Raw genomic sequence first — 26,537 nt, forward strand, 5'->3', positions numbered from 1 at the left:
CACTTTCCTCTTCTGCTGCCTACAAAAATGGCTTCAAATGTTTCAGAAGCTTGACATCTCTAGTTGGGTAGAAACTTCATATTTCTAGCTGGGTAGGTAGAATGCACTGTAACTATTATGGATTTCCATCCTTCCTTAAAGTGAGTCAGGGTAATTTCTAAATAAGTTCCGGTGTCCGACTTTGATCTGGAAACCGTGCTATCTAAATGCAAACCTATAGAGTCACCTAACCTTTGACCGCTCTGTGCTGAGAGAAATTAGCACATAATCAGGCATGCTGGCTGATAGGATGAGGAAAATTACTCAAAGTTGTCCCATTGAAATTAAAAGGACAAGCTAGGCATTGCCTAGCTTTATTATTGTTCCACTTCCCAGGGCTGAACAGAATGTCTCCAGGGCTGTGAAACTGGGCTGTGTCTCACAGGCATTAAACATACGTTTCAGAACGAAGTCCTATTAAGTTCAGTCTGAGGAAGCTAGGATCCTGGCTACATGTTACACTCATTATTCAGGAGGCTTCCCCAGATGTGGGCAGAGATAACTGGGCCGGAATGGGGACGAATGCTTATAGTGATCTTTGGCAACAACTACCCCCCTAGATGGGAAATACAGAAATAGGCGATATCCTTGTTGCTCTCACAACATTTTGTGTGTTATCACCCCTTCATTATCCCTACCTCCAAACGATTAGGGTACCATTTATGTACAGAGGAAAGGGTTAGAGTTGGGTTAGAATCACAAGGAACAAACTGTTGTCCTCTCTCCATGGAGTAATCTTTGGAGGACGTCCCTGCCAAGTTAAACGCCCATTCCTCTGACACTGCTAACATTTGGTAGTAGTTTTTGTAGTTTCTAAACTTCTAAAAGCTTTTAAACTGTCTTTGCAAATTTGGCCACTGCAGGCCTGATGGTCAGGACAATAAAAGCTGAAAGTATTGCAATGGAATACTAGATGGAGTGGCTATTTCCCCTCTTTAGGGCTGCAGACCTTGTCAACAATGACAATGAGCATTTGACCTCCCATAGTACCACCCACCCACCGCTGGCTCATGCATTAAGGAGCTCTGCAGCTTTTGCTTCTCTGCTGGGGGAGCTTCAGAATTCTCAAAAGTCCCAGCCCAGCTGACATGGGGCTACTTTTCACAGGGTGAGAATAACATAGCTAGTCAGCCTCCAAGGAACACTTGGATTCCTGAAGGTGACATTTGGCAAAACGGGGACAAATCTGGACGGCAGCCAAACCACGTCCGTTTATCATCTTACCGCTAACTTTCTGCTCTCTGTCTCTGCAAAGCCCACCCCCTCAGGGGAATTCGTCAATTAATAGCTATTCAGCTTTGATGATAAGAATTAATTAACAGGCAGGAATTCTTTTTTCTGAAAGTGGCGGAAAAAATGTCTTGCCTGAGTGACTGCTACGGGCTTTTGAGCTAATATCATTATTAAACTGATGTCCTGGATGAGGTCGTGAGCTGAAATATCAGCATTGGGGGATAATCAGGTAATCTGACAGGAAGGGGGCCCAAAAACCCCCACCCCCACATCTGGCAATTAAACGGTTGGGGATAATTACTCACGGATGGATGTTTTTCCAAGGTGACAGTCAGATGTGGTGGGGGTGGCTGAGAAAGCTTTGGAGCAGTTTTAGCTGCAGGATCTGACCTCACGTAGCCGTACAGTCATTAATCCATGGCTTGCTTTGCTTTGCTTTCCCAGGGCCCCCAAGGTCTCAGGGGATATCCTGGAATGGCAGGCCCTAAAGGGGAGATGGTAAGTGTGCCAGACAGAAGGGAAATGGCTAGTGTGCTAGTGATGTCATTATAAGGCAGAGGGGCACGATTTCAGGCTGGGAGGGGTCGGCACGCAATGTCTTTTCAGGGGATAAGATTCACAGTCAAGTCCAAAGGCCCGTCCTTGGACATATTGGCTTAGCTTAGGTGTGTGCACAGAGCCCTCTGCAGAGGTTCAGTCTGAATTTGAACCGAGCCGCCAGTCCGCCAACCAGTTCGTTAGGACCGGCCAGCGGTTCGGTTTGTGCTGTCGAACGAATTCGGCCCGCTTCAAGGGCCTTGCTTGTAAAGGGGGTTCCCTAACTAAAAAGAGTTCAAGGAGCGGGCGGGTGAGAGGGCACCTTAACGGCAGTGGCAGCAGCTCCTCTTGGCCCCGCCAGCACTCCCTGCACTGCGGGCCAGCAAGTGGCATGGTTTCAGCCTCTGTGCATGTGTGGAGTCCAGAAATGGGCCACCCACGGGCGTGCAGGGCGGGGCACTGGTGGGGCCGATAGGGACTGCCACACTGCCAAAAGGTGCCCTTTTGCCCACCCGCCCCTCGAATCCCTTTTTAGTTAGGGAATCCCCTTTGCTTGTTAAGGGGAATCCCTGCCCCTAGCTTAGAGACTGCACTGCTGTGAACAGTGCACCCAAGAGGGCTGCAGGCTCGCTGCTTGTGCGGCACTGACCTGACCCTCGCTGCTCATAGCACTGGTGGGGGAGGCTCTGTGCAAACGGTGCTGGGCATCGGAGCAGCTGCACCCGACCCCCATCAAGTGCAGTTGCTCCGACGCAGAGTATTCCTCGCTCGGAGGAGCCTCCCCCACCTGCACTACGACTCACAGCGATGGTCAGGTCGGTGGCACACATGCAGCGGGCCCGCAGCCCTCTTGGGTGCACAGTTCCCTGCGCTGTATCTAAGCCGTTCAAGATTAAATTGTACTAAAATAATCACATTAAATGTCTTTTGAAGCATTTGTTATGTTTCTGGTTAAGCTAAAGCATTAAAAAAAGGAACTATAAGTATTCCAGTCTTCAGAGAAAGTCAGGTGGGGTGCTTGCAAAATTCATTTATTAGTGGAAATGTTTCGCGTGTGTGTGTGTGTGTGTGTGTGTGTGTGTGTGTGTGTGTGTGTGTGAAAAACAGTTGATGACTTCAGCCTCCAGTACTCTGTTCGGGGCTGTCCTTAGGGCAGGGCAAGCAGGGCGACCGCCCGGGCCCCACTCTTTTAACCCCCATTAGAATTAACTCGAAGGGGACTCTGCCTGGCTGATTGGCCCCAAGCCCTGCATCCCGCCAGGGTTTTCTAAGGACAGCCCTGACTCTGTTGCCTGTCATTTAGCACAGGGGTTCCAACCTTGGGTCCCAGATGTCGTGGGACTGCAACTCCCATCATCCCTAGCTACAGTGGCCGCTGTGGCTGGGGATGATAGGAGTTGTAGTCCCACAACATCTGGGACCCATCATCCCCAGCCACAGTGGCCACTGTAGCTAGGGATGATGGGAGTTGTAGTCCAGCAACATCTGGGGACCCATGGTTGGGAACTCCTGATTTAACATATATGACTCCCAGCTGTGGGAGGGAAGCAGGGGCCACTGAGCTTTCTTATTCGGAACAGCCAACTGGTGGGTAAGTACTTTGACGAATTCTGCATGTCATGGGTGGACTCTTGGATCCCAGGCAGTAGGTTGGAGACCAGGAGAGCCCGTACAGTCTCTCCCTCAGTGTTGCCCAACACTGGAGTCTTCACTGTGAATATGAAAGTGTCTTCACTCATTCATCTGTCCCAACCCATCACTGCCCTTGCTAAGGCAGTGGTGTTGGTATACCATGGTTGACTTCTCGGTGTGGATTCTATAACCCCCTTCGGCCTGAAAAGGTGCCGGAAGTTACACTGTGCCTTGTGATGTCCCAGGGACACAGGTAGATAGGCAAGAAGTTATGAAAGGCACGTTATGGTCCTAATTTGCCACAGACATTGGGTGGCCAGATTCTTCATGGGATGCCTCTTTCTCTTTGTGCTGTTTTTGTAGGGCCCTCGTGGTTATAAAGGAATGATCGGGACCATTGGAGCTGCGGGGCCACCGGTAATTCCCTTGCTATTGCTGCCTTTTTCTCTTCTTGGTAAACCCTACTTGTTCCCCACAGCTCCAGGATGGAGCCCCAACACTAGATGGCGGCCGGGAGTAGGGGGACCCCTTTGCTGGTTTTGCCAAGTTTTAATCACTTATGTAAGCGGGCCTGGAGGTTGAATCTTTCCTCTCCTTTCTCCCCACAAACACATTGAATCCAACTGCACTGGACCATTGTTGGAATCCTTGTTCTCTGAAGATTATTATTAGCAGGACTTGAAATGAACCCTCAGATCTTCTCTCTAGGGCGAAGAAGGCCCCAGAGGACCTCCAGGACAGGCTGGTGAGAAAGGAGACCTTGTGAGTAACATGTTTCATGGAAGCTTTGAGTTTAATTTTGGGGTGTGGTGGCGAGCAGCTCCAGGTCAAGGGCACCAATTTGCACTGTCTTTATTTTTTATTTGATTTGTTCCCCTCCATCCCAAGGGCTTGGGGTTATGTGAAAGCATGTTAGTTATAACTACATTGGCAGACATCCAGACTAACGTTGCAGTGGTACAAGGATGCTGTGCTAGCTAGTTAGGAGCTTGCATTGTAGACTAGTGTTACGTTGGTCTGTGTGATACTATTATCAGAATCAGAATCAAGCTTTATTATGGTCAGAGACCAGCATAAAATTACACATTAAATGAAGGTAATACTGGAGAAAAGTTACATGTTGATAGAGGTGATTGCAAATATGATGATAGCTATTGTGAAAAGGCTAAAATTTAAAATAATTACAATTTAAAAAGAGACAAGCTACTAAAAAACTAAAACCGCTAAACATACTTTTCATAATAAAATGCACAGAAAAGATAGAAGGGGAATTTAAACAGTAGTAGTAATATAACTGAAAATGGTTTCATATGTGGTAAAAGCTAGAATTAAAATTAAGAATGGTTAAAACTATAATGGTTACCATAAGTTGGACTATTACTAAAAATGGTAAAGTTACATGGAATTACACTAAATGGTGAAATACACTAAAATACTCTAAATGGTGAAGTTACACTGCATTAATCTAATAAAATATTATGCATTGCCATGGCGGAATTAATATGATATGAAGAATATGGAGGCGAGTGTTATCAGGACTCAAATTAGAGGAGCCCATCAGCTATCATCTTTGACACTATTATAACACTAGGAGCCCTATTCACATGTTATGTTCAACACTCATGCAATGAGTGTACAGATCTGTGTACAGGTACAGTTATCCACATGTTACGTTGAACACAGATACAGCAGTACACTTCCTATCTGTATTCTGTATTTGAGGGTCCTGCACCCAGGCCTAACTTTGTAAAAGAACACAGCTACAGTCATTCACACAGAAACAGACATTTATTTATTTATTTATTTATTTATTTATTTATTTATTTATTTATTTATTTATTTTTGCATTTATATACCGCCTTTCATTAAAAAGATAACCCCAAGGCAGTTTACAAAAGTTAAAAACATACAATAAAAAGACAATAAAAACATCATGTTAAAAGTATAAAAACATATAAAAACAGGCATAAAAACAATACAACAAATAAAAACACAGAGAAGCCGCAGTAGAAAACGATCATGTAAAAGCCTGGGTAAAAAGCCAAGTCTTTAAAAGCTTTCTAAAAGCCGTGATGGAGTCCGAGGAACGAATGGCCACTGGGAGAGCATTCCAGAGTCATGCGTGTACAGACACTTGTGCACGTGTACAACCTAATGCCTGAATAGTGCTAGGGTGTGTTTGTGCAGCCTGTGGTGAGCCTCCAGCTGTGAAGCCTCTTCCTCGGTCCATACATGTTGCAGGGAATGACACAAAGCTATCCACTGTCCTTGTTGCATGAACGGACCAAGCAGTGCCAGATTTAGGCACAAGCTAAGTCAGCTACAGCTTAGGGCCTCACATCATGAGGGGCCTCTGATGACAAAAGATGACTAAATTTCAAGTTTTACCTAATACATTTTCATTTAAAGTATTTGTTAATGAAAATAGGTTCATTGCAAGACAACAGACCAAGTGTTCCATTTAGTTTTCCATTGCATCTTTGTCAAGTACAAATAAAACTTTATTATTTCTGTTTTCATTGTCCTCTTTGCTAGAATTTTAGATACAGATTGTGTGTGTGTGTGTGTGTGTGTGTGTGTGTGTGTGTGTGTGTATGCTATGGGGCCTATTAAGCTTGACATTACTTAGGACCTCAGCATGTCATAATCCGGCCCTGGGACCAGGAGCAAAAGTTACCGAGCAGCTCTGAGCATCCACTCAGCTGCATGAACTTCTCACATGGGTGCATCTTTGTTCATTGCACTAGCGCACCATTAGCCTAGGTGTCAGCCATTGCTTAAACCCTATTTTGCCTTATCCCTGGGAACCAAAAGCCCATCTGACCCCAAGATGCTCCTCTGTTTCTGGAAGAAACTTAGATCTGAACTATGGCAAGCTTGCAGGAGAAGGAGACTCTCGAGTTGGGAGAAAGCCAGCAAGAAAAATGAAAACAATATCACACAGCTGTCGGTCCATGTGGCCCTTGTGCGTTCCCTGTTTTACTTGGGTTTGCCCCCACCACTTGCAAGCTCTCAAACTGCTTTTGAAACTCTTCTTTCAAGAACCTACATGGAGGTGCCCTTCGCTCCCTTCTTGCCCCCATCATGATCCTCAGTATACAATACCCTTCCTCTTGGGTTCAGTTAGGGCAGAATCTCAGCAAACAGCAGTTTCTTCCACCTCACCCCACTCCTGGCTCATTCAATCGGCCATGGCAGAGACAAAGATGTGTGTTGACTTGTGTTCTGCACAAAAGGGATTATTGGATTCCAGCTCCCCTGCTGTCGCCGGAAAGTGCGGAAACTGTTGTCCCAAATCATATTACGAATTGCACTTCCACCCAAATACATTTGCGACTTTCCACCGCCCACTACACACACACACACACACACACACACAAACACACACACACACACTCCTGCACTGTCTGGGTTCACGCAGCCCCCCAGCTCTATGCCCCTGTCTATGAGAAAATATCAGTTCAGTTTCATGTCATTGCTTTAGAAATCTTAAAGTAAATTGCTTTAAAAGCATTCAGATATAAGTAATGCAGTCAGTTACATTCAACTTGGCAAATGCTGCCTATGCTTTAGCGAACACCAATAAGAAAGTGGCAACACTTTTCAGTATCTTGAGGTCATTGTAATATGTAATATGTAAGGCAGGTAATATGTCTTTTGAAAAACTGAGTACTTACACCCTCAAGAAGTCAGTGAAGTATTTTTGTTTTGCACCCTGCATAAGTAGATAGTGTGAGGAAGAGTTTCAGTCTTAGAATTAGTTGGATCTTGAGTTATCTGCCTTTGAAATCTAGCAAGAGTGGGTGTATTTATTTATTAGAATATATATATATATAAAAATTTCCCCTTCTCAAATTACACTTATTTCTAAGCCTGGTCTAGATTCAAATAAGTTGTAGAAGAAAAAAAGTATTGTGGGAATATGTCACAGGTTCTGAGATTACTCCCTTTTGGCAGATGCCAAGTCACTCAAAGATTAACTCTCCAGTGAACTGACCACAAAGTGCCACCCATTTTTTCTACTAACTATAGATTTTAAACCAGCATCGATGAGAGGATATCTCTGTCGGAACTTATGTATTTATTACATTTCTATACCACCCTGTCCATCCAAAGGCTCTGCTTGTTTGCTTGGTACAACCACCAAACGAACAAACAAGCATTTAAAACAATCAACTTAAAACAATATAAAAACAAATTTAAAAACAGTTAAAACCAGCTAAAAAGCCTTTAAGAACAATTTCCAAAAATTCTCCAAACTTTCCAAAGATTAGAGCACATGAACTGTCCTGCTGGATGAGAGGATGACTTATTCCATTTCCAGCGGCAATTTAGACACGTGACTCTGGAAGCTCACAAGCAGGGCCTGGGGACAGCTACCTCCTATGGTTTGCTCCCTGCTTCTCGTACTCACAGGTACGCTGCTTCTGTATGTGCAGGTTCCATTTCAGCATCCTAACTTCCATTGGTCACATTATGTCTTCACAGTAACCCTGTTAGCATATTATGTTCAACGAGCAGTATATACGCATACAGTTATTCAACATACATATAGTACGCTTCCCATAATGTATAGTAATTTATGCATAAAACATAAACATATACTTTGTACAGCATAATGTCTGAATAGTGCTAGATCTGCCCTGCGTTTCCAAACTATTTGATTCCTTGCAGATGCAGACTGTGGTGCATCATCTCCTCCATGCAATCAAAAGCCATCCTTTGACTTTTCTTCAGATTAAAAGTGCTCTTATTGTGGTGACAGTGGCGGTGGTGGTTATAGAGAGTGATAAGTCACGGCTAGATCCTGCACATGGTTTTTTGTAGTTCTCATGTACTTTGGCGTGCTAACAATGAGACTTTTCTTTTGTTTCTTTTAGGGTGCTCGTGGTATCAGGGGTCCCCAGGGAGGAATCGGTCCTAAAGGGGCAAATGTAAGTATTATATTTTTCCAGGTTCCATCTTGGAGCCTCATAGGATTCTGGGAGAAAAATGGCGGAAGTCTTGCTTGTTTCCTCAACATGGCTGCTAACTATTTTATCTTAAAAACACACACACACACAAACCATTCTCTTGTAGGGTCTTCCTGGGATTGACGGCAAAGACGGCACCCCAGGCATCCCTGGGGTGAAGGTAAGAAAGGCTTTAAAAATTTCTAAATCCTCTTGTATCCTTTTAGGCTTTTTAATTGTGTATATTTTGTTAAGTTGCCTTGGGCGGAAAGGTAGCACACCATTCCTTTACACCAGGGATTCTCAACGTTGGGCCCACAGATGTTATTGAACTTCAACTCCCATAATCTCCAGCCCCAGTGGCCTTTGTTTGGGGATTATGGGAGTTGAAGTCTAATAACATCTGGGGACCCAATGTTGAGAATCCCTGCTTTACACAAATAAAACTAAAATTTTAAAAAGGCGTCAGCAAGAACTACAAAGCTGGGATGGAAAAGATGGTTCCTCAGTCCTCTCCATTCTGGGGCCGGACTGTGACTTCTCGGTGTTGGATGTGACCCGGCTGGCCCCTTCGCTCCTCTTTGGTGACAAAGTAATCACAAGTTGACATTGGCTGATGCATGGTGCTCCCATGGTGTCTGAGGCCCTCTTCCCAGTCGCGGTCCAGGTAGAGTACTGGGAGCAACATACTGTCTCAACAGGCCTGTGATGGTTGCCCCATCCAGACATGGCCATAGCTAAGCAACCCAGAGGCCTGGGTGCCCTTTTGGCAGTTGTTAGGCCTCACAGAAACAGTTGAGCTCTAGGAGTCCCTCGTGCTTCTTAGTCCACACAGCCATGTGATGCTACCGATGGCAGTGGTGTCCTGGGCTGCAAAGGGACTGTGGCTGCCTGTCTTCGGGGATGAGGCCATAACTCTATGCAGACAGTCTCTAATTCAGTCCCTGGTATTGCTGGAAGACCACCTCAAGCGGTGCAGCGGGGAAATGCTTGACTAACCAGCAGAAGGTTGCCGGTTCGAATCCCTGCTGCTACTATATCGGGCAGCAGCAATATAGGAAGATGCTGAAAGGCATCATCTCATACTGCGCGGGAGGAGGCAATGGTCAACCCATCCTGTATTCTACCAAAGACAACCACAGGGCTCTGTGGGCACCAGGAGTCGACACCGACTCTATGGCACACTTTACTTTACTTTATTGCTGGGAAAGATCCCTGAACCTGAAACCCTGGAGAGTTGCTGCCAGTCAGTGTTGACAGTACTGAGCTAGATGGACCAGTGGTCTGACTTGGTACAAGGCAGCTTATTATTAATATTATTATTTTATTTATTTTATTTATATACTGCCTGACTCCAAAGGCTCTTGGTGGTTCACAAAAAAACAAATACTATAAAAACAAAATAAACAGCTAATAAAACAACAGTTTAAAACAATTTAAACCATTCAATTGGTTTAGATTTGTAAACCGCCTTTCATCACAATGATCTCAAAGAGGTGTACAAAAAGAGCAATGGGTGATGATGATGATGATGATGATGATGATGATGATAACAAATTTAATAATAAAAATCTACTCATTAAAACTGTGACATCCACATCGTGGCTGACATCTTGACTATATTTATCAGAGGAAATCCTTTTGAAATGTAGTAGGCCTTTAGAGCGACTCCTGAGTAGTCCTATTTAATTTAGCCGGGATGTCAGCCACTGGGTAGAAGTTCTTGGCTTTAATGACTGCTTTTTGAGCTTTAAAAAAAAATCATGGTTGCTCTTTTTATTTATTTATTTATTTTTGTACACCACTTTGAGTAACAGTGGCCATAAACAGTGGCCATAAACAGACCAGCAGCAGTGACAGCAAAAATGCATCCAACTCACTAAGGATGAAAAGAGCACGAGTAAACAGAATAGTTCTCAGTTGCCGGTAGGCAACCTTGGCTCTGCAGCTGTGGGTGAACTACAATTCCCATCATCCCCAGGACACAGCTGCTGGAGGTAGCATCGGGACTGTTGTGTTGACTAATGTTATTTGTGGCTGGGGATGGTGTTGTTGTCATTTAACGGCTGAAGAGCCAAGCTTGCCTACAGCTGATGCTAGAACAGGGATCCTGTTCTGTGAGCCAGGAGGCTGCTATTCCTTTCCTCATGGGGACCCTAGAATTTTAAGCCTTGCTCTTTTAAATAGAAATCAGTGTTTCCACAGCATCCCAGTTTCTGTTCGTGTCACTCTTTGCTGCTTTCCAGTAATGGATTTTCTTCTTCCGGCATGCAGGGAAACGCAGGGCAACCAGGACTTCCCGGGCAACCTGGCCATCGAGGACAAGCTGTAAGTATAACCCAGAAATAGGTCTGCAGACTACAATTGCCCCCACCCCCGCCGCCAGTTTATTCATTGGAGGAAAACTGCTAGTGTAGTATCTTGGCTTTCTTTCCCCTCTCATATGTGCAATCAGAGGGCTTGGATAGGAAAGCTGTTGGTAACAGTGAAGATTGCAAGAGCAAAACGTTGGAGGTCAAATGGGAAATTGCATTTTACAGACTGGCTCAGGAAAGCTATTACTGTAGCTGAAACTGACAAGCTAACTGGATTAATAGGGTTGCAGTTTGGAATTGGGAATTGTCAGGAACTGCTGCGCAGACGGATACCTTTTGTTCAATATTAGAACAATCTTTTGTAAAAGCTTCCAACTAAAAGGTTATTTATTTTGTGACTGATAGTGCCTGGTTTGAGTTTTTATTTTTAAAACCTCACCTTCAGTGGCTCAGCGGGGAAATGCTTGGCTAGCAAGCAGAAGGTAGCTGGTTGGAATCCCCGCTGGTACTATATTGGGCAGCAGCGATATAGGAAGATGCCGAAAGGCATCATCTCATACTGTGTGGGAGGAGGCAATGGTCAACCCCTCCTGTATTCTACCAAAGACACCACAGGGCTCTGCGGGCGCCAGGAGGAGAAATCGACTTGACAGCACACTTTACCTTACTTTTACTACCATGTTTACTGTGTAAACATGGAGAAGAACCTAACAGTGGCCTATGGTCAGTCTAGCTCAACATCTCACCCACCAGCAAATTGCCATAAAGAACCATTCACCTTCCCTTAGAAAGAACTTGTCTCTGATTTTGTACCCTGCCAAACAAACAGCCCTACCCAAATCAGGGCCGAAAAGAAAAGAAAAACTTCTGCTGTACTATGTAGGCTGCTGCCTCAACAGGGCCTTGCACACTGGAGCAACCGTGGAGAAGCCGCTGCCAGTCTGTGTAAGACAGTACTGAGCTAGATGGACCAATGGTCTGACTCGGTATATGGCAGCTTCCTATGTTCCACATAAACAACTCACTGCCACCAGGTAGAGTTCTTTTGACTGGTTCTACTGATTTTACCGCTAACACTACCACACAGTCACTGGAGCCTGTCCCTTAGCTTTACAAAAAGGTAGAGTGGTAGATTAGGCAAGTGGGCATGGGGTGGGGAAAACAATTGACAGAGACATTATTTAAATTGTTCAACAACAACAACAACAAGAAAAAGCTTACTTGGTCCAAAATCTTCTTAGTTTCCAAACAGTGCACTAACATCAAGTAAAAAAACAGAAAGAAGTTCAAAGCCCAAGAAAAACAAAGAGTAATCAAGACCCATAGCCTATGCAAACTAGGCTCAGCAACAGTCTCAAGAAGAGTGCAGAGGACAGCTTCTCCCAGAGCTCCCCTCTTTCCCCTGTAGTAGGCTCAGCTCCTTCACTGCGACCACCGAGTTGTTTCTGCCTCTCCTGTGCTGCAGCGGTTCCCCCGCTCAGTGATTTCAAGCTCTCTGCTTCTGACTGCCTCCACCAGCTCTCTCCTGCAGTCTACTTGCCTTCACTGTCCCATCAGTGTCTCTCTGGATCTTGTTCTTACTCGGCTCTAATTCCAATTTTAACTAACCTTCTGCTGCAGGCAAGCCTCTTTTTATTCTCACTTTCCCCTCCAATTTTTCTAAAGAAACCAATCAGGACAAGTCGAGTTCCCTCCATTGTTTTAAAACATACCCAGTCAAATCAAACCCTCTCTTTCCTCTAAAAATTAAACAGTAATTAAACAGAGCCAGTGTGGTGTAGTGGCTAGAGTCCTGGACTAGGACTGGGGAGACCCGAGTTCAAATCCCCATTCAGACATGAGACTTGTTGGGTGACTCCGGGACAGTCACTTCTCTCTCAGCCTACCCTACATCACAGGGTTGTTGTGAGGAGAAACTTAAGTATGTAGTACACCGCTCTGGGCTCCTTGGAGGAAGAGCGGGATATACAATGTAAAAATTAAAATAAACTCTTTCCCCTCCCAAACTAAACTGTAGAAAAGGAGCTGCGAACCTTTGACACCTATACAGCTTCTTAACACAGAACACAGGCAATTACATATACAAAAACTTGAACACACAACGGGAAGAACACAAGAACAGCCCTGCTGGATCAGGCCCAAGGAGGCCCATCTAGTCCAGCATCCTGTTTCGCACAGTGGCCCACCAGATGCCTCTGGGGAGCCCACAGGCAAGAGATGAAGGCATGCCTTCTCTCCTGCTGTTACTCCCCCGCAACTGGTACCTAGAGGCACCCCGCCCCCAAGGCTGGAGGTGGCCTAGAGCCCTCCAACTAGTAGCCGTCAATAGACCTCTCCTCCATGAAGTTATCCAAACCGCTCTTAAAGCCATCCAGGTGGTTGGCTGTTACCGCATCTCGTGGCAGAGAGTTCCACAGGTAAGAGCCTCATTCCTTAAGACGCACAATAACGTCTTTGGGCTTTTCTTTCCACCCCATAGGGCTTGCCAGGCACTCCTGGAACCAAAGGTGGCCCAGGGCAGAAGGTAAGTGAGAATCCTCAAGCCAAGTTCCCTGAAGTATTTTTTAAACCCTGTTTCTCCCCCGCCCTCTAAAATATACAGATTGGCACTCACAGGCCACAACAGGCACCTTTTAATGCTTTGAATCTTGTCTTTTTCTCTCTTAATAGGGTGAGCCAGGTGGGCGAGGCCTGCCTGGTTTGTCTGGGTCCCCTGGGAAGATGGTAAGTAAAAGGGGGACCTCTGTCCCCTCCCCCCGCCTTTGGTTATTATTTTAAACATCAAAATTCTTTTTGTGGACCACTTCAAGACATTCCACATTCTGATCTTCTTCTTTTTCCTTTCTCTGAATTTCTTATTAACACACGGTGATAAAGATGAAATATTAAAAATATTTTCTTCTGTTACATTGCTCACCGTTATCCATTCCCCCACCCCCCTTTACAAGCTGTGGTTACTTAATAAGGGGAATGCAGTCTGCACTTGCTCAGAGGTACTCAGGATGAAAATAATGCTGCTGCTGTTGTTGTTAATAACTTTGCTAGAAAGTGACAGCTGTGTGTCTGGCACTGCACGAAGCTCAAGGCCCTTGCCAGGAAAGGCTTGCAGTCTAAAACTGCAGTCCTTTGCACACTTGACGTACGTGCCATTGAACTTGGTGGGACACATTTTCCAGGAAACTTGCATAGGGTTGGGGTGCAAAGGGAAGAAAAAATCTCACTGCCTTCAATGAGAACCTTTCCCCACTTTGTCAAACAGCAGTCGTGGTGGTGGGGTTCTAAATTCAGTTAAAGTCCTTAAACCATATTGCCTAGTATGGACGTTTTACACCATGGCTTTGTGAATCCTCCCTTAAAAAAAAAAAATATCTTGAACAGGAGAGAACGCTGGCCTTTGGTGGCAGGGCCTGTTTGGGTCTGGGAGGGAACTGCCACCATCCAGCTCCTTGTCCCAGCTGAAGAGCCGCCCCCCCCCCCACAACTGCCACCCTAGAACAGCCAGGGACCACCTTGTTCTGAGGAGGAGGAAGTGAGACTAAGGCCTATGAAATGTGTGGCTTGATGTATTGTCCTTTTTTGACATTTTTTGTAAACCGCTTTGGGAGGTTCGCCTGAAAAGCGGTATATACATGCAAAAATAAATAAATAAATGGTGGCAGGTGTATTTCCCTTCTTCTTAGCTTGGACTCTCCTTGCTCCTCCCCGGGGAGAAAGCCCAGCAGAGATTTCAGTGTTTTACCACAGATCATGGCATGTCAATTGCAAAAAGCACCAGAGGTCGCTTTCCAGATTAGCTGCTCAACAGCAGCAAAATTATTATCATTATTATTATTATTATTATTATTATGCTTCCTTTCAGGCGGGGGGACAGTCTCATGGAAACTAATGGCGTGTCACAAGCGGTCAATTTTAATCATCCTTCCTTTTTCTTCTTAATTTTGTTGTATCCTATATTTTTTATCTCAATCTTCTATGTAACTGATTCTACATGTGTATATGTGTGTATGTGTTTATATTGATATCTACCCTCGGGTAGATTTATTTGATCTGGATTGTGTATTTGATCAAAGATCGCAATAAACGGAACTGAACTTGAATAATATTTAATTAACCTCTTAGAATAAATGAATTTGTCTCTTCCCATGCCACAGAGATCTTCCTTTTGCTGTGATCAACTAAAAACTGCTTTTGAAATGGTCCCTTGTCCACCTTCTGTTTTTAGGGTGAACCTGGACCTCGAGGAGAAGCTGGAATGCAAGGGGTCCATGGTGTCAAGGTAAATATTGCAAAATGAATTCCCTGTAAGGTGGGGATAATATGGGGTTTGTGGTCCAGTTTGGATGACACCTCGCCAGCCCACATAACTAGAAATGGGACCCCGGCATAGCCCTTTATCACAAAGTGGGGTGGCTGTTTGGCCCCAGAGTAGGGAGGAGAGCTGGTCTTGTGGTCACAAGCATGAATTGTCTCCTTTGCTAAGCAGAGTCTCCCCTGGTTTGCATTTGAATGGGAGACTACATGTGTGAACACTGCATGCAAGATATTCCTCTTAGGGGATGGGGCCACTCTGGGAAGAGCACCTGCATGCTAGCTCACGGAAGGTTCCAAGTTCCCTCCCTGGCAGCATCTCCAAGATAGGGCTGAGAGAGATTCCTGCCTGCCACCTTGGAGAAGTATTGCCAGTCTGTAAAGACAATACTGAGCTAGATGGACCCAGGGTCTGCCCTGGAATATGGCAGCTTCCTAAGTTCCTGTGTTCCCAATAAACCATCCCCACCTGTGATAAAGGGACATCTACGGAATTGCGGGGCATTGGGACATCTACGGAAGCCATACTGATGGGTGGGCGCTTTCAGCAGATCCCCTTTCTAAGTACATGGTCCAGTAAGGTGTCATCTGAACTGGTCCCTTCTGGAGAGGAGCATTTCCTCTGTCCATCTTTAAGAGCATTTACTCTGTCCTTGGTGTATTTCTAAGGCTTTCTTCAGGGGAGCCAACCTCCTGTCTGAGGACAGGGCTTTTGCTTCCGGGAATATGGCCTGCTCTTTCAGACAGGGGCATAGCCACTATTGGGCTACTGGGTTCAAAGAACCTAGGCCGCCACCCCTTGGGGACCACACCTCACAGCCACGACACACATCCTGTGTCTGACATCAGACACATGGGGGGGGCATGGTTTAGCTCCCCAACGGGGCCGTGCAGCGAGTTAGATGGCCAGCACTGCGTTTTCATCGCAGACAGGAGCGGCTCTCCCAGGAAGAGCCGCTCCTGGCCGCGCTGCGAATGCAGCACTGGCCTCAATCTAATTCCCAAATGGGGCCTAGAACACGCCCCTGCATCTGACGACAGACGCGGGGGGCGTGGCTAACTGCCTGCATCTGACGTCATATGTAGGGGGTGGGGCGAGGGGAGCTGCTGTGGCGGCCGGACATGGGCCACCTCTGGCCCCCCTCCACTAGTGCTTTCAGAGGCTGGAATTGTATAGGACATGGGATGGGGGGGTGATGTCTCTCTCCCGGTCAACTTTTAACTCAGATGTGGCAGAACGGACATTTCGTCTTGACACGTTTTACTCTCCGTTCCTCAGGGAGATCGGGGCGAGAGGGGCCCAGTGGGCCTTCCAGGGCTGCAGGGGAAAGTGGTGAGTACGAGTGGAGTTACAACCCTTGAATTCGAATGGACCCTTCTAGGATCTAACCAGAGCTCCTTGCAAGAGCTCGGCTCCGTTGCATGGTATCCCTGCTCTTGTGCTGTGTGAGGAGGCCCTGACACTCAGGTGGGATACAGAGGTTCTCGTGGCCACAAAGCGAATGTGCAGATGAGCGCGGTTAGCTGTTAGCAGGCCAAATGCTGGGTTTGAGCCTGCATGGCTCTCTGGAAGCAGCCCTTGTCCCACACAGCTTTCTTCCTGCAGCATCATATTTCCCAAATTTCTAACAACAGAAGCACATTTCCCCCCTCTGAATTAAAAAGGGAGAAAAAGGTTGCCTTTCAGAGTATTCAAGAGTAAGAACCCGCCTTCCTCGGGCCATACCCCAAGCTCCTGCATGTTTCTATATCACTTGCCTGTCCGAGTGTGCGCTCAGATTGGAAGGAGGCAGACCTGGAGCAGTGCAGTTCAGGCAGCCTCTTCGGAAGGTTGGTGATGTGGTTGCCTCCCTACACAGGGAGCAATGAAATGAGCTAGTCACACTCTATATAGAATGACTTGCTCCCAGCAGAGGCCAGGCCAGAGCAGTAAATCATGCAGAGATACAGCCGGTACTCTCCTCCTTGGTTAATAATAATGATACATTGAGGTCATTCACACAATCAAAACCTGTGTTCTACCCAGGATTGGGAGCTGTGGGTGCTCCCAATTTCCGGTTGTGTGGAAGCAAGGGAGGAGGAAAACCTGGGCAGGAGTGATGGTGTGGAACAGTGTTCCCTCTAACAGGGATTCCCAGATATTGTGGACTACAACTCCTGTAATCCCTAAGCAAAAGCTATTGCAGCTGGGGATTCTGGGAGTTGTAGTCCGCAACCTCTGGGGACCGCTGTGAGAGGGAACACTGGTGTGGAGGCAAAGTAGGTTTGCTTCCACACAGGTTTTCTTCTCACCTTGCTTCCACACAACCGAAAATTGCAAGTGCACGCAGCTCCCAATCCTGGGTAGAACAAGGTTTTTGATTGTGTGAATGGCCTCTTTGTGTTTATATAGTGCTTTTAGTGCCTAAAGCCTTCATATACTTACCCTTACAAAAACCTTTTAAGGTTGTTTGGTATTATTATCCCCATACTGCAGATGGGGTGTGAGGTTCGGAGATTGCGGCTCACCTCAGGCCACCTGGTGCAGAGGTAGGCAACCTCGGGGCTCCAGCTGGGGAGCCAGGGTTACCTGCCCCGGATAGCAACTTCATGGCAGGGGTGAGATTCAAACCAGGGACCTTTGACTCGCAGGGAGCTTTAGCAGTTTATTCCATTTGCTCCTCACAACTTGCTAGCATATCTCTCGCGGCATAGGAGTGCGTGGCCCGGTGTGGTCTGGGAGTTGCCACTGCAGCCAGTCCATGGCACTATTTTGTCCATGTTTGTACTGCTCAATAATGTACATGAAGAATGCAGTTGCGGTTGTCCAAAAATCCTTCTGTGCTACTACTTACTCTGGTGTAGCACAAGGGGTGGGGGTGTGAGTGGACTGGATCGTGTGCCTCGAAGGAGAGCTGGCCTTTTGGTAGCAAGCATGAATTGTTCCCTTTGCTCAGCAGGGTCTGTCCTGGTTTGCATTTGAAAGGGAGACTTCCAGTTTGAGCACCATATGATATTCCCCTGAGGGGATGGGGCCGCTTGCATGCAGAAGGTCCCAGGTTCCTGTCCTGGCAGCATCTGCAAGATAGAGCTGGGAGAGACTCCTACCTGTAATCCTGCAGAAGCCACTACCAGTCTGTGTAGACCATGCTGAGCTAGACGGACCAACGATCTGACTCGGTATGGCAGCTTCCTATGTTGCTATTCTCCAAGGTCTCAGCAGGCAGCTGAGATCTCAAGGAGGACAACACTGGTCTCAGAAGGCAGGACTACACTGGGCTACAGAGGACTGTAGACCCTGGAGGACTAGTCTACAGTACTACAGTACTAGTAGAGAACTAGTCTACAGTAGGACTAGTCTTTATTGAGACTAGGGGACTACAATGGTCTCAGAAGTCAGCGGAGACCTTGGGGAGGACTACACCGATACGTACACCTCTCCGAGGCCTCAGAAGGCTGCCGAGAGCCAGCAAGTCTGGAACAAAGCAAAGTTCGGAACAGAAGAGATCAAACTGACAAGCCTGCCTGTTCCAACCTCCTGTTGAGCTGCTTTTTTCCAGCTTGGCACTGGTCCTCCTTCGGATTAACCTGGCTGGTCAGCTCCCCAGTGTTTCCCCTGGACAATATGATGTGTACTATGGACGGTCAGTGCGGCTCCTCCAGCTTGGAGGGTGGGCGGTGGAGCCGGGCTGTCGTCTTTTCTTCCCAGCCCTGCTCTTGTGCTTCGCCTCCAGCCCGACACAGAAAACTGAACATGCAAAGCTTTCCCCCTGGCTTTGCCTCCATGCCAGGAGAAGCTTCACCTGCTGAACTGCTGTGTTGCCAGGCTGCTGTTAAGCAGGTGGAGCTTCTGGCATGGAGATAAAGTGGCAAGGAAAGGGTTGTCTAAATGTCAGGCTGCTGTTGAAGGAACCGGGGAAAGAGAGTGGCACCTTCAGGGGACAGGCGGAGGTATGTTTTCGAGAAGAATGCCAAATGTAAAGGTGGTATCGGACACATTTAATGACTGCGGCAACCGGGAAGGGCCATACTAGACATAAGGTGGTGTCTGAGCCTGCTAAGCAGGAGCCGCAGCAGGGTTGCCACGGTAATTGTGTGGATTTGTTCCAATAACCTAGAACACGAGTGGCCTACTAGCGAGGAGCCACCGAGGGCCCCTCTCCTGTCACCCCCACTGCCGTGCCAAGCCCCCCTGCTCCCTTCCCCTGTTGTTTGGGGGCTGGCACTAGCCCCATTGCACGCACACACACACACACCTTGCCGTCACCGCCATTTTCTATCTGATTCTTGTGGTGGCAAGTGGAGGGAGGGATGCAGTGTTTCCTCCTCATGCTAACTCGCACACACACACACTTACCACCACAAGAGTTGGGTGGGAAGTGGTGGCGGCGGCAGCAGCAGCAGCAAGGCGTGTGTGTGTGGTGAAGAGGGGCTAGTGCCAGCCCCCAAACAACAGTGATTCTTCCGCCCTGAGCCATTTTTGGAAGGGCGGGATAGAAATCGAATGAATGGAATGGAATGGAATTGAATTGAATTGAACAGTGGAGGGGAGCGGGGGTGGGGCTTGGCAGGGCAGTGAGGGTGGCAGGCGAGGGGTCCTTTGGACACCAGTAAGTGGCGGCAGCGAGAGGAGGCGGCAGGAGAGGGGGTAAGAGGCGGCAGCAGCAGGGGGCAGTGCCAAGGTGGCTAGTGCCGTCTCCCAGTGTGAGTGGTGGGGTGTGTGCGATGTGTGCGAACACAGGCCTCCGTGGGAATTGCTACGCCCTGAGTTAGAGGGGGCCCCCAATCTGGATCAAGACCCATCTCTCTTCCCTCATCGTGGTTCCAGTCTGGATCGGAGAGCCCTGCTGCTGCGGCGGCTAAAACAAGCGCCAGGCAGAGACAGCGGCGAAACCAAAGACCTGTCGGGCCAAGCCGTAGGACAGCTCGTGGCTTTTCTCCCACTGAACAATTTCTAATCCTGCATGACTCTACCAGTTGGTAAGGGGTCCGTCATCACGACCTTTCCCTGCACCAGTGGGGTCTTCCAGCTCCACAGGAGGCGTGAGTCTCGCCCGAGGTGGAGGGCGGCCAATTGGGGCGTAAGCAGCGGGAGGGGCATTTCCCCAAGGATTAGGGATGGGCGTTTTCAGACTGGGTGGCACAACTCTTTCCCTGTACTTTGCAGATGGACAGGGGAGCCCTCTGCAGGGCAGTAGTGGCTCATCCCAAGAAGCCAGGGTTGGGGCTTGGGGGGGGGGGGCTCTAAACCAGGTGCAGCTGCCTCTGGTTCCCAGGAGCTAGGGTTGCCATATCCTGGCTTTCCAAATCTGTTGTCTAATTTGCATACTGTGTAAATTTGCTCAAAAATAATTTCTGAGCAGAATAGGGACTGGATGTTTTGCTCCATAACTCCACTTCTACAAGGGCTTGAGCTTAGCTGCCCTCCCCCCTTTTTAAAAATGAAAGCTGAAATCTGGGTGAGATGCTTAAAATCCAGGTAAACCCCAGAATTTGGGAGGGGGGCATGGCAACTCAACCGGCAGCTCCGGTGGCTCCTCTCTCTCCCATCCCACCCTGCCCCAGGATTGAGAGCCACACTGCCTGCAGGCTGGCCATTTGTCAGGTAGAGCTGTGCAGGCAGCACGGCTCTTGTTAATGCCAGGGTGGGATGGGGAAGAGAGGAGCAACTGGAAACCAAAGGCAGCTGTGCCTCGTTTGGGACCCCCTGGCTGGTTAGATTGAGTCATTCCTGCTGTAGGGACATTCATTGTTCAGAGGCCCTGAAACTGAGACATTTGTCAGGACCCCCAAGACCCACCCTTCTCACCTTGCATGGACCATCCCAGAGGCAGCAAGACTGAGATGGCCCCCTGAGGCTAGAATCCTCCCCTGTGGCCTTCTCCATGTACGGAAGCATGTACTATTTTTACCCACTGCAGAGCTGAAACCAACTTTGCGCCAGCTGCGTCCCTTTCTCGAGAAGGCAGATCTGGCCACGGTTACCCACGCCTTAGTCACGTCGCGGCTGGATTACTGTAACGCGCTCTACGTGGGGCTGCCCTTGAAGAATATCCGGAAACTGCAGCTAGTGCAAAACGCGGCAGCGAGGGTTTTATCCAGAGCTGCCCGTTGGGAACATATCACCCCCATTTTGAAAGAGCTGCACTGGCTGCCGGTTCGTTTCCGGGTCCAATTCAAGGTGCTGGTTTTGACCTTTAAAGCCCTAAACGGTTTGGGCCCAGGGTATTTGAGGGACCACCTGCTCCCAAGGGTTGCTGCCCGCTGGACGAGGACATCTGAGGGGGCCCTGCTCCGGGTGCTGACAATGAGGGAGGCCCGGTTGTCGTGCACTCGGGACAGGGCCTTCTCTGTTGCTGCCCCCAGACTCTGGAATGCTCTCCCAGTGGCCATTCGTTCCTCGGACTCCATCACGGCTTTTAGAAAGCTTTTAAAGACTTGGCTTTTTACTCAGGCTTTTACATGATTGTTTTCTACTGCGGCTTCTCTGTGTTTCTATTTGTTGTATTTGTTGTGTTGTTTTTATGCCTGTTTTTATATGTTTTTGTACTTTTAACATGATGTTTTTATTGTGTTTTTATTGTATGTTTTTAACTTTTGTAAACCGCCTTGGGGTTATCTTTTTAATGAAAGGCGGTATATAAATGCAAAAATAAATAAACTTTTCATTGCTTGTGGGCCTCTGGGGAGCAAGGTGTTCGGAATCAAGGGTATAAGTACATTGTGCAGTGGGGCGGGGCATTATTTTTTTAACTTTATAAAAGCTTTTATTCATTTCTGTTGAGCTAAATCCTTGCCTTCCATCCTTCAGGTCACCAGCGTAGGGTTTGCATCCTGACTCACTGAATTTTGTCGATGTTTGTAAACCACAGAATGCCTGCTTAGATACCACTTGCATACCATGTAATATGTATTCTGCACTGTGCAGAAGGTTGGACTAAAAGATCTCTGAGTTCCCCCTCCAACTCTAAAATTCTACAATTCTAGGTATTAAATACCATGGGGTATCTCTCCATTACCTGGCTGCGAATCACTTTAGGGCCAGATTTCTTGCAATGAGAAAGATCTATGATTAGACCTCCCAAATTTTAGTTGGTTCTTTTTCTTTTTTGTTACTTAACATGGGTGCAGGGGGATCTGAATTTGATCAGCGAGGGGGTGCTTAACACTTCTAAATCGTCCTCTCTAAAGCTGCTGTAATCCTCATGCATGGGGGGAAATGCAGGCACTGCCTTTAGGGGACAGATGTAGAACTCCCCCACTGCCAGTGTTCAAATCCAGAGCCTCCTGTGCCTCTCTGGAAATAAAAAAAAACCCACAGTCCAGACCACTCGCATCATGTCTCAGTTGGCTGTATATTAATATATATTAATATATGGCTGCACCTATTTCATGAACATTACCCATTATACGGAGCCAGCTAATGGTGCAGCAGGGAAATGACTAACAAGCCAGAGGCTGCCGGTTTGAATCCCCACTGGTAACACCTATATCTATATCAGGCAGCAGTGATATAGGAAGATACTGAAAGGCCTCATCTCATACTGTGCGGGGGGAGGCAGTGGCATACGCCTTTGTAGTCTACCAAAGAAAACCACGGGGCTCTGTGGTCACCAGGGTGCTTTCCAGACTAGTTGCCTCCATTCAGGCAAGTTGCATTTGAAACATAAACAGCAGGGGGAGCAGTATCACAGAAACTAACAACCCGAAACAACAGCCTTACGTCGGATATACGACGTCCTAGCTCTATATTGCAGCGATTAAATCCGAAACCATCCAATGTGAACGGCACCCTGCTGTCTGCATAGGGACTGCGGTGTCACAACGCAGGAAGTGTGGAAGCACACTTCTGAGATACGCCGTGACCCCGTTGCAGGGTCGAAAGCAACGGCACACTTTGCCTTTACCTTTGACCCATTATACACTTTCTTTGACTTAGTTACCAGAAAGATTCCCAGCCTGGATATCTGCTTCTTTACAGCTACGTCTTTTCTTTCCAGGGTCCTAAAGGGGAGCAGGGTCCCCCAGGAATCCCTGGCCCACAAGGCCTCCCAGGAGTGAAAGGTGACAAGGTACTATCTTTTCGCACTCTGCTGGGATGTGGTGGTGGCTTTGTGCGGGGCTTAGACACATCCATGGAGAACAGCTCAATCAGTGGCTACAACTCTTGATGGCTACAAGCTACCTCCAGATTTGGAGGCAGGATACCTCTGAATACCAGTTGCAAGGGGAGAAGAGGGAGCATGCCTTCATCTCCTGCTTTGAGGCTTCCTAGATGGGCCACTGTGGGAAACAGGATGCTATAGGCCTTGGGCCTCATCCGGCAGGGCTGTTTTTGTGTTTATATATGCATTCAATTATGTGCAGTGTTGTTTAGGGAAAAGCCAGCTTTTTCCTGACCGGTTCAGGAACAGGCAGCAGGCTCACCAGTTTAGAGTACTGGAAACTCACAATACAAGCAAATCCTGAAAATTGGGCCGATTTGCATGAATAACAGACTTTGTGTTAACCTGAGCCTCCCTTGTTAATGTTCAGGTTAATGTGGATAATGTGGTTAACCTGAACATCTCTCTGAATGCAACATTTAGTATGTATGTTTTAGAAGACCCAGGTAGGGAAATGGAATGCCAGAGCGGAAAATAAAGCTTGCACTCCAAGGAAATCAGTGGGCACAGGAAAGGCTGCCTAGTATCTCTGCCAACATTTCACAAGTTCTGTGCCAGTATAAATTATAAGCAAATGTGCACAATTCCTCACAATTTGTGTGATTTCTTCTGCAACTGTCTTGATATTCTGAATAATCTATCCTGGCTTTGTTATGGGGAGAGGGATAATGGTGACCAAAAATGCAGTCCCAACTGGAAATCATATCCAGCACGCCCCCTGCTCAACAGCTTCTGAGATATTTGGCATTGCTTTCACAAGCTTATTTCCTCAGCCGTAAAGGCTAAGAACTCTTACCCACTGTTTACTGGATTGGATGGTCTATTGGAAGCTTGAATGATTCTTGACAAGTCCAGCAATTCCTGAATTTCAATATATTTTTGGTTCTGCGCTATTCTCTAGGGCGTCCCGGGGAAAATTGGACCCAAAGGCGACATTGTAAGTATCTGCTACTGTGTCTCATCGTTTTAATGCTCTCACCAAACTAATCTTTGAGAGCAAATGGAGCATTATTGGCCACTCCAGATGGCATGGTCTGAGGATTTATGATGCAGACACCTTGCTGAAGTTAAGCCGGGCTAGGTCTGGTCATGTCCTGGATGGGAGACCACCTGGGAATGCCATGTATCCTGTCATGAGTTCCACCATGGAAGAAAGATGGAATATCAGTGTAACAAATAAACCCCACCCAATCTGTTAAATTCCACTGATTTGGAAGGGGGAATCAGACACTGTAGCCTTGTAGAATACTGCAAAGTTGCAGGGCCTGGCCTCATCAGGGTGGGAGTTGCCTTAGAAGGGACCACTCCCAGCTCTCCAAAGACTGGAGTGTAGTTATACAAACAAGTTTACAAAACGTAGGTCCCAACAGGGGTCCTTAAAGGTGGTTTACCATCTAAATGCAAAACAAGAAAGCAGTTAATGCAGATTTCAAAGTAAAACATAAAAATAATAATTATAATTTTTACTACTACAGGTTCAGTATCCCTTATCCGGACTGCTTGGGACCAGAAGTGTTCCGGATTTCGGATTTTTCCAGATTTTTGGAATATTTGCATAATGAGATATCTTGGGCATGGGATCCAAGTCTAAACACAAAAGGTTACTGTATTTTATTTTTTTAGGTCCAACAGAGCAGGTGACAAACTGAGCAGGGAGTGGAGGAGGCACTTTTCTAGTGCCAAAGCGAGAACATCAAAAACATTTAAAAGCTTCACAATAAAAGCAGAGCCATAACTAGAGAGAATTACAGACAAAGCCCCTGCCACTAACAGCCTTCTGAAATATGTTTAAAAGTAGCAAAATTGGGAATCTGCAAGCGAGTTTGCTGAGGCGTTTAATTTTTTGTTTTGTTACGGTACACGCCGTGGTGGTTTCTGGATTTTGGAGCATTGTGGATTTCGGATGTCCAGATAAGGGATACTCAACCTGTACTACTACAATATTTATATACCGCTCGTCAACCAAAGTTCTCAAAGTGGTTTACATAGAAAAATAAATAATGCATATAGAAGATGGTCCCCTGTCCCCAAAGGGCTCACAAGCTAAAAAGAAACACAAGGCAGATACCAGCAACAGCCACTGGAGGGATGCTGTTCTGGGGTTGGATAGGGCCAGTTGCTCGCCCCCTGCTAAATATAAGAGAATCACCACTTTGAAATATGCCTCTTTGCTTAGTTAGCAGCGGGTTCTCTGCCACCTTTCCATCAGGAGACCCTTAAGGTGACTAACCCAGGAGCCCCTGGTGGCGTAGTGGTAAAACTGCCGCCCTGTAACCAGAAGGTTACAAGTTTGATCCTGACCAGGGGCTCAAGGTTGACTCAGCCTTCCATCCTTCCGAGGTCGGTAAAATGAGTACCCAGAATGTTGGGGGCAATATGCTAAATCATTGTAAACCGCTTAGAGAGCTCCGGCTATAGAGCGGTATATAAATGTAAGTATTGCTATTGCTATTGCTATTGCTAACCTCATTAAAATAGATCGATTCCAATTAAAACAGTTTTTAAAAGTGCAGCCGACAACTGAATGAAATGGTACTAGGAATCACAGGTACTAGACTGTGTGTGTGTGTGTGTGTGTGTGTGTGTGTGTGTGTGTGTCCGATTTTCTGGCCTCAGCTGTTTGGGCCTCTTTTCCTAAACAGAGTCTCAGTGAATCCAGAGTCTGTGTGAATCACTGATCTCTCCTACCCACTGTGCTGTTGTCCCGTAAGGGCAGTGAACTTTGGAGAAAACACTCAGTGGAATTACTGGGAGGAAATTGAGTCTTATGCAGTAATGTAGGGATAAGGGCTCATGCAAGACGTGTTGGAATGGAGCCGTGAGATGGGATGAGTTTGGCCTGAAGGATGGAATTGTCTGGCACTACTACTTGAAAAATAAGATCCTTTCCTGCCTTTCTAGGGTGATCCTGGTGTTGAAGGCCTGCCTGGGGAGAAGGGAGAGAAGGTGAGATAACTGATAAGAGAATCCTCCTTGACGTGCAAAAATCAGTGTGGACCACGGGAAGGCTGGTGAAGAACATTCGAATCAGGCTTGGCTGTGGGTTAGCGGAGTCCTTGGACCATCCTCTTCCCAGAAGAAGCTGCAAACAGACAATGCTCTGATTAACTAACTCAATCTTCATCGTTTTGACTGGAGGGGAGGGGATGAAGGATACTGAGTCGTGTCAAATTTGACCTCATCACGACAGTGTTTCCAAGTGCAGTACTTTATAGAAGTCAAGGGAAACGTTCATTGCTATGGGAAAAAACAAAGTGAAGGTGGAGGCTAAGCTTGTCACCTGTCTCTGCTAACCTCAGTTTCTTGGGGAGGATCAGGGGTATCTTCCCCCTTTTCTTAACTGGGTTGTTGTTTTTTGTCCCATGCAACTTAACAGG

General features: G+C 47.0%; 1 protein-coding gene across 3 annotated transcripts in view; it reads left to right on the top strand.

Annotated features, from left to right (window-relative positions):
• Positions 1–26,537, top strand: part of COL9A2 (collagen type IX alpha 2 chain) — a 69,196-nt gene that overhangs the window by 31,471 nt on the left and 11,188 nt on the right. For all 3 annotated transcript variants that reach the window (XM_053267678.1, XM_053267679.1, XM_053267680.1), the window contains exons 15-27: positions 1,717–1,770; positions 3,805–3,858; positions 4,150–4,203; positions 8,322–8,375; positions 8,521–8,574; positions 10,668–10,721; positions 13,188–13,232; positions 13,379–13,432; positions 14,931–14,984; positions 16,296–16,349; positions 22,996–23,067; positions 24,062–24,097; positions 26,062–26,106. In XM_053267678.1, the coding sequence (XP_053123653.1) occupies positions 1,717–1,770; positions 3,805–3,858; positions 4,150–4,203; positions 8,322–8,375; positions 8,521–8,574; positions 10,668–10,721; positions 13,188–13,232; positions 13,379–13,432; positions 14,931–14,984; positions 16,296–16,349; positions 22,996–23,067; positions 24,062–24,097; positions 26,062–26,106 (684 nt within the window). The remainder of the gene's footprint in view (positions 1–1,716; positions 1,771–3,804; positions 3,859–4,149; positions 4,204–8,321; positions 8,376–8,520; positions 8,575–10,667; positions 10,722–13,187; positions 13,233–13,378; positions 13,433–14,930; positions 14,985–16,295; positions 16,350–22,995; positions 23,068–24,061; positions 24,098–26,061; positions 26,107–26,537) is intronic.

The sequence above is a fragment of the Hemicordylus capensis genome, chromosome 7, assembly GCF_027244095.1.
Source record: "Hemicordylus capensis ecotype Gifberg chromosome 7, rHemCap1.1.pri, whole genome shotgun sequence".
Taxonomy (NCBI): domain Eukaryota; kingdom Metazoa; phylum Chordata; class Lepidosauria; order Squamata; family Cordylidae; genus Hemicordylus; species Hemicordylus capensis.